The 8,282-nt window shown below is 41.5% G+C and overlaps 1 protein-coding gene across 1 annotated transcript in view; it reads left to right on the top strand.

Moving 5' to 3' along the window:
* Nucleotides 1-4,720: 4,720 nt before the first annotated feature.
* The window catches only part of kcnk3a (potassium channel, subfamily K, member 3a), a 40,035-nt gene continuing 36,473 nt past the window's right edge, over nucleotides 4,721-8,282 (top strand). Inside the window, exon 1 of the mRNA XM_032543307.1 lies at nucleotides 4,721-5,146. Within this exon, the coding sequence (XP_032399198.1) occupies nucleotides 4,864-5,146 (283 nt within the window). The 5' untranslated portion in view covers nucleotides 4,721-4,863. The remainder of the gene's footprint in view (nucleotides 5,147-8,282) is intronic.

The raw sequence follows: 8,282 nt of genomic DNA, 5'->3' as shown, positions 1-8,282 counted from the left end.
TTTCAAGTGAATGGTCTCAAAATCAATGTGCATTGGTTTTTACAGGAATAGATTTTATTTATTTTTGTAATATTTATTTATTTTACTAAATTTTTTAGTTTGCAAATTGAGTACTCAAGAAAGTTAACGGGACATTTATGAAATTTATTTATGACAACAGGCCCAAAAGGACTGATCAATCATCAGTGACCTGTTAATAAAAGATGCTGAATTATTCTGCAGAATAGAACTTGTTGTTAGGGACAACCCTGTGTTTTTTCCAGCTTACTTATTGTCAGATGTGGTGCTCGGCAACCTGCCTTTATCTACTGTTTCCACTTCTTAACTTTTCCCGTTGAGGTCCTTTGTGTATTTCACAAAGAACACATTTCAAGGGACTCTGTTTGCCAAAAGCTAAATAATAATATTGCAAAGGGATTTACTTTGAGTCAATAGAAAATTATGTTTAGATTTTTTGAGCACAGCATCAGAATAAAACAACAATGAAACCCATGTCAAACCTGCTTATTTATTATTTTTCCTCAGTGAATACTCACAATTGGGAACTTTAGTTGTACAGCCGTGTACTTTTCTTTTTAGATTTACGATCTGAACACCCACTAGATTCAAAATACATCAAAGCTCTGACTTCAGTGGGAAATTTGCAGCCTCTCCAAAATCGCAGTAATGAGGGTATAGTCTCAATCCCCAGCTCCAATGGCCGGGGGTCAGAACCTGCTACGGGAAATCTTTGTCTGATGGGTCAGTGGCTGCAAGAAGTGTTCCCGCCCATGAGGATGTATTGGCCATTACGCAGTGCAGGATGTGCCGAGAACTGACCGTCCGGCAGCTGAAGCCCTGCAGGTCTGCAGGACTCTACAGCTGAGACCAACACTTTTATCTCAGACCCAGCACCAACCCGAGAAACGCACACAAAACAGAGCACCATATTAAAAACATTTTTTCTCATTAAGTGGTTTACCTCCTATGTCTTTGACCACCTTGGCATTGCAGAATGGCTTGTTACTCATGACACTAAAACCTGTTAAGGTGTCACCGCTGTAAGCAGATTGTAACTGTAACAATTAAAGTAACTGAACTATCCCAAAACTTGGCCAAAAAAAGTCTCACACAGCAAGGAGTTTACTTTTTAGTTGACACGACATCAACTTGTTTGCTCTTTGTGATCAAATCATATAAATTCCCAAGACCGTGTGGGACTACATCAGCTGTGTTTGGGTGACCACTGAGCTACTCAGACCCTGTATTCACGTACAATAACTGTTGAGAGAAGATTTTGGGGTTTGACTCACCCCAACATTTCTGCAGAATCCAGATGCTACTTTGGCTCAGAGAAATTTTGAAATGTCTGCACTTTGACCTGACCACTAACCTGTGCCTCAGTGGGGGATGGAGACACTGTTTGGCGATGACACTGTGAATGGGTCAAGGCATTCCTTATTAGATTTCACTGCTATTTATTCTGCTTTTTATCCCTTTATTATTGCTTATGTCAACTCCTAAACAAATGCACAAACACAGTCTCATAGGTATAGTTTTGTTGAAAAACACCCTGGGTAATTAAAGGCTTTCATTTGCTGCTTTTGAGTATATTTTCATCTATAATATCATCCACAACATCCTCACCACCTTAAACATATCTATAGCCATCCCTCCTCCAACCTGTTACAGATGATGACATACATACTGCACATTGCCTGCTCTGTCTTTGACTGATAGATCCTGGACAATCTTTCCAACCGTTCCACACTGTGAACAGGACAAAAATAGACCTGGCTTCAATAAACGGGTTAGTTAAGTCAACTGTGATTGAGCCTGCATAAATCCTTCCTTCACTTACTGGAGTGCTGCAGGTCCCGGCCCGATCAATACATTAATAAATCCATAAAACTTTGATCCAAAATGAGACCTTTCACAAAATGCTCTTTGAAAGGTAAAGGCTAAGGGATACATATTAAAGGGAATATATAACATCTATATCACTTTTCATGTCTACAAACACTTTTTGATTTTATCCAGTATTTTAAAAAAAGCATATTTTTGAGACAAATGGTTTTAATGGTTATTTGCCTAATCAAGATACAGAAAGATTATGTCTATACGATTGACTCATTAAACTGATGCTATTTATATCAATAATACAATTAAATAACGAATGAATAGCAGAAATAGTAGCAACAATGCATTCATTTTTTAGTAAAAAAATACTTTTTGTTTATGTCAACAAATCCCATGGCTGTGGTCCCAAGTCCCAAGTTAATTGATTCCTACTGAAGACATAAATCTTTAAAACAGGATTGACTATATACTTTAATTTAAAAAATAATACTAATAATAAAAAGGCTCAGTAATTTTCTGGGCACTGAAGTTTAGGCACAATTGTTTACAAACTTAGAAATCGCTAAAACTTGAAATTCATGTACCAAATCCTTTACACCAAGTCTGCAGAATTGCAAGCACAATTTCTCTTTTACACTCTAAATTCTCCATCAAACTTTTGCAAAACACTACATACATTCTCTTCATTGAGTACAACATTTAAAATCAAAATCTCTTGTGTTACTTTGGAGAACAGAGCCAATCACAATGCCAAGTGTACCAAATGGCAACACCCACTTGTGACAGGTGTAAACACTAGTTGATTAATTGTTCACTTAGAAATCAGAGACCACAGATGAGCTCTGTTGTTTTGGAGGAAAATGGAGGTCAATTGTGGAGCATGAGCTAGAAGTCAAGGAGTGAGAGTAAGAGGAGGAAGAGGTGGACAAGGATGAGGAAGGACAGTTATGCCTAAGGCCATGTTGGTTAACCATGTGCTATGAGGGAGGCTGGGCAGAGAATTCAGCTAAGCTGAGCCGCTAGGTTCCATCTTTCATCCATACATTCAAACATGAGAACCAGTAAGTTACCTGCTATCTTTACGCCATTGTTCCGTATGTAGTAGGGCTGTAACAATACACCAAACCCAGGGTTGACCAACTCTGGGCTAGCTAACCCACAAATTCATCAGTGATGTTAACTGTATAGATAGACGACTATTCTATTGATATTTTAGTTGGCTAGCGCACCTCTGTCTTCTGCCTCAGTCTCCCGGTGCTGCAAGGCTTCAGTCGGTATGAGAGCTGACAACAGCCCCGGGGGTACATTCAAAGTCAGCCCCCAGCCAGCTAGCAGCCATCCACTATCATTACATCCCCGGCCCAAGGACACATCCACAGTCAGCCCCCAGCCAGCTAGCAGCCATCCACTATCATTACAGCCCCGGGAACACATCCAAAGTCAGCCCCCAGCCAGCTAGCAGCCATCCACTATCAATACACTATCATTACAGCCCAGGGATACATCCACAGTCAGCCCCCAGCCAGCTAGCAGCCATCCACTATCATTACATCCCCGGCCCAGGGACACATCCACAGTCAGCCCCCAGCCAACTAGCAGCCATCCACTATCATTACATCCCCGGCCCAGGGACACATCCACGGTCAGGCCCCAGCCAGCTAGCAGCCATCCACTATCATTACATCCCCGGCCCAGGGACACATCCACAGTCAGGCCCCAGCCAGCTAGCTGCCATCCTCTATCATTACATCCCCGGCCCAGGACACATCCACAGTCAGCCCCCAGCCAGCTAGCAGCCATTCTCTATCATTACATCCACGGGATACATCACAGTCAGCCCCCAGCCAGCTAGCAGCCATCCACTATCATTACATCCCCGGCCCAGGGACACATCCACAGTCAGGCCCCAGCCAGCTAGCTGCCATCCTCTATCATTACATCCCCGGCCCAGGGACACATCCACAGTCAGCCCCCAGCCAGCTAGCAGCCATTCTCTATCATTACATCCACGGGGATACATCACAGTCAGCCCCCAGCCAGCTAGCAGCCATCCACTATCATTACAGCCCCAGGGACACATCCACAATCAGCCCCCAGCCAGCTAGCAGCCATCCACTATCATTACAGCCCCGGGGACACATCCACAGTCAGTCCCCAGCCAGCTAGCAGCCAGCCCCGTCAGCACTTAACTCCGGTGCTAAGGACGCTAACGGCAGTTTACTGAACCGTCGAGAAACAGACCCAGGCACCCGAGTCAGAACAGCGGCTATTCGCAACGTTAGCTACACCTCCGTTAACGTTACCGGTGGGCCCCCCCACCCCACCCCACCCTTTTGCTTTTAGCTGTCTTTACAGTTAGCTAAATTTACCAGACAAAACAGGAATAAGGCACCTTCTGCCTTCTCACTCCGCGACACAGATTTGTGGAGCTGAGTGTCGCGATTTTGGTTTTATTTTCCAAATCGTTACAGCCCTAGTATGTAGACCTACAGTTTAGTAGGCCTAGGTTAGTAAGGAATTGTTGTCCAATATTACAGTAATTTAATTTTAAGAAAAAATATTTTTGTGTACATGAATATACTGTAAACAAACAGTATCAGAAAGTATACTGTGAATATACTATCATGTCTGCACTGTGTAAAGAACTGTGAAAAAATAAACAACCTGTAGCCTACAGTAGCCTACTTGAGTTACATCCCACCACCACTGGTCCACACAGTTGTTGTTTTTTGCAATGAGGGTTAAACTGGGATTTACACAATATTTTCTCTGAGATAGGAAAGAAATTGGGAAGAGGAGGAAGAAGGGAGGGTGGATGGGTGGTTGGGTTGTAGACGGGTGGAGGGGGAGGATTCCTCTAGTGGGAGGGGGGCGTGGTGCTGAATGAACAGCTCCTTGGCTCATAAAGTAATCAGAGAGCTTCTCTGCTCCGTCAGAGCGGCACAGTCATGAGCCAGCCGAGCTCCCCGTCCTCCAGACCCGCGCTGACACTTTGCCCGTCCCCCTAACACGCACCACGGCACCATGAAGAGGCAAAACGTGAGGACCCTCGCCCTCATTATCTGCACCTTCACCTACCTGATAGTCGGGGCCGCGATCTTCGACGCGCTGGAATCCCGGATGGAGACGACCCAGAGGAGGGAGCTGCGCCTGAGGAAAGCAGAACTGCTCAAGAGATTCAACCTGTCCCCGCAGGACTTCGACGAGCTGGAGAATGTGGTGCTGGACCTCAAGCCGCACAAAGCCGGGATGCAGTGGAAATTCGCCGGCTCGTTTTACTTCGCCATCACTGTGATCACCACCATTGGTAAGAGAGCATCACTGAAATCATGTCTGGCAACTTTGGCTTTCATTTTACTGCGAGAGTAAAGTTGTTATATTGGGTTATACGTTGGTTTATGTTTAATTTGAAGCAAGCTGTGGGACTGTAAACCCATATTAAATGCATTGCAGGCTACTGGTAATCAAGCATGCTGTTTTGGAGGACACTGATTTATTGAAAGACTCTAAAACATAACGGGAGTATTGTAGTAGATACCACAAACATTTCAAATATATTGCATACTTAAATGAACTTTATATTATTTGAGTAATAGGTCAACCACAGATTGAGGATATTCAAAAACTCAGTATCGCCTACAACAGGTGGGACACTACAAATCCCCTTCAATTATCAAGAACATGCAATTTCATTCAAATAACCTAGAGTTGATAAACAAATATTAACTAAAGTAAAAGTATCAATACTGTGACATAAAATAACATGTAAAAGTCCTGCATTGAAAAAGCATTATATCAAAACAAAAGTAGCCTGCTTGTAATGCAGAAAAATGGCAGCAGTGAGTGTTGATTATATACTGTAGCATATTTTGTTGTTTTAATGCTTCTTCTTACTGTTGTAGTTTATCCACTTGCAGTTTCATATAGATAGTTTAATCTACAACAATGCATCCAATTTTATAACGTCTAATTTGGTTTGTCTTAGACATCAATCTGCAGAGAAAAAAGTTGCCACATAAAAGTAGCATCATTCATAAAGTGGAGTGGAAGTAGCTGCATAGTAGAAGGATGTATTGTCATTGCATTGCCAGACCCTCTCCACAGCACTGTGGAGGAGGGTATGGCTAGTCCACAGAACATTTTAGAATTGGACAAAAGACATGCTCGTGTTTATTGGCATTTCTTTAAACCAATCACAATCGCCTTGGGCAGCGCACTGATGGTGCTTCTGCAAAATAGCCTCGGGAAGGAACTTGTTTTGGTGTTCAAGAGCTATTTTTAGTTGTGCAACAGAAAACTCATATTGGACAGATTGACTAACTAGCTGTCTGGATTTACCCTGCAGAGATCTAAGGAGCAGTTAACCATAGTCTTCACAAATTCATTTTAGTTTAGAATGCCATCCCGAAGAAAGTGGAAGCTAAAGGACGTCTGGCCTAAAAGGAGAAACAGCCGATGGAATTTCCAGCAACTGAACGTTCCCGAAAATGGAACGCCGTCAATATAGACCATATGATATAGGGTAGAATGGAAATAATCAAATACCTCAAATATAGCAACAAGAATCAAATCCAGTAGGCTACTTAGCAGTGCCTTCTTGCTGTGAGGGAGCAGTGCTAAGCACTACCAAGCTGCCTATGTTTTTTATGTCTTCAATGTTAAATATTAAATATTGAAGACATAGAAAACATGCTTATAGTTATAGGATATATATATATCAGAACAATATTGTAGTCTATAATGATACCGCAGATGGAGGAAATACCATTAAATGTCATGCTATTTATAAACTCAGTATTAAGTATAACACGTGTAGCCTACAATAAATCCCCCTAGCTGTATTTGAATAATATGGTCCTTATATCATAAAGTCTTGTAACATCTTCTTAAAATTCCTTTCAAAAGGATTGTGATCTAATTCTTATAGCCACTGCAAAGAAGGTTAAAAATACCATAAACTGAATATTACTGACAGGTTTTCACCTCAGCATGAGGTGTTGGTGGCAGCTCAAAGCCCCATTAATGCAGTGTTGACATTGTGTGTATAGCTACACGCCGACTGAGCAGAGAGGAGACCTTTTTTTTAACTGAACCCAGACAAACAGGTTGTCATCAGAGCCTTTTATGCTATACTATAGCATTTCATTGAATTTTAGCATTGAAAAGAGGTTACATCAAAATAAAATGTGAAGGAGCCAAGTGAAGAACTTTTAAGGACAAGCTTCTTCAAAATATATAATCCTGTTGCTCAAAACTAATGTTGTTTTTAGAGATGCACCAGAAAAGGTTTGAGACATCCATTTGCCTCTTCTCTTGTGCTCTTACTCATTATTCCTGCTCCAAAAGGCTGTGCAACACCACAGTGCTCCCAGCTCTTTACTCACTTTATTACACTGCCTTCGCAATAAGTTTAATTTTAACTTAACTTCTTGGAGCTAAAACTCCAAGCTTAACTGAGTCAGACATTTTAAATATTGAAAAATTAAACCATAAAACAGAGTTTACCTTTGTCTTAACCTTTGGCTAACAGCAACCACTGTGGCCACAGTTTGTAATTACAGGTGTTTAATTTGCCTTCATTTCTCTTAAATCAGTTGCTTTGAAGATGTCTGTCTGTGACATGCTAAAACATAAGGTAACAGTAGCACAAGTTTTAAAAAAAAAATGCTAATATTAGCTAATGTTAGCCACTGTATGATACTGGTCATAACAGACCAATTGAGGCTGTAGTGGCAAAACACTTAAGTGTATTGAATTGCGAAATGTTGCATTTTATTGATTTTAAATTCAATTTTTTCCTTTGTAAGAGGGAGACTGATTTTTTTATTCTTCTCATCCAAGTCAGACAGTCTTGTTTTGGCATCTTCTTTTCATCTGTCCCTATCACCCCCTCTGATCTGAGCCTTCCTCCATGTGTTTAGTGACCGGGCAGTTGTCAGTAGTGACCTGTGACTTGTAACCCTATCAGATGCAGGCAAGTAATTGCACACAAACCCTACGCAGGGTGTCTGTAACCGCATTCTGTAATTGTGAGCCCTGAGGCTTCTACAAACACAGTGATTGGCTTTTCAGTCTGCCATTAAGTATTAATGACAACACCAGACCCATGCTGTTCCGCTGGTCCACTGGCACACAACATTAACGCTGTGGCTGCAGTATATTATGCAGCCATGGCTTACAGTAAAGTCCATATGCTGAACCACAATACAGGGATGAAACATTTAATTTACTAGGCTTTTGTTTTAATCTAAATCTGAGTTTTAAAAAAACTATAATAAAAGAGAGGCTAAAACTATCTGTTACCAACTGAAGTATCAGAATAGACGTGAATATCTTGTTTCCTGTCCTCCAACATAGGACACCCCCAAGGACCAGAGTGTTTTGGTTGATGTGAAAACATAACTTGATGTTACCAGTATGAAAAACAAAGTAAAAGAGGCATT

The sequence above is a fragment of the Etheostoma spectabile genome, chromosome 18, assembly GCF_008692095.1.
Source record: "Etheostoma spectabile isolate EspeVRDwgs_2016 chromosome 18, UIUC_Espe_1.0, whole genome shotgun sequence".
Classification (NCBI taxonomy): Eukaryota; Metazoa; Chordata; class Actinopteri; order Perciformes; family Percidae; genus Etheostoma; species Etheostoma spectabile.
Note: the sequence above shows the minus strand (reverse complement) of the source record. Positions and strands in the feature narration are given on the sequence as shown.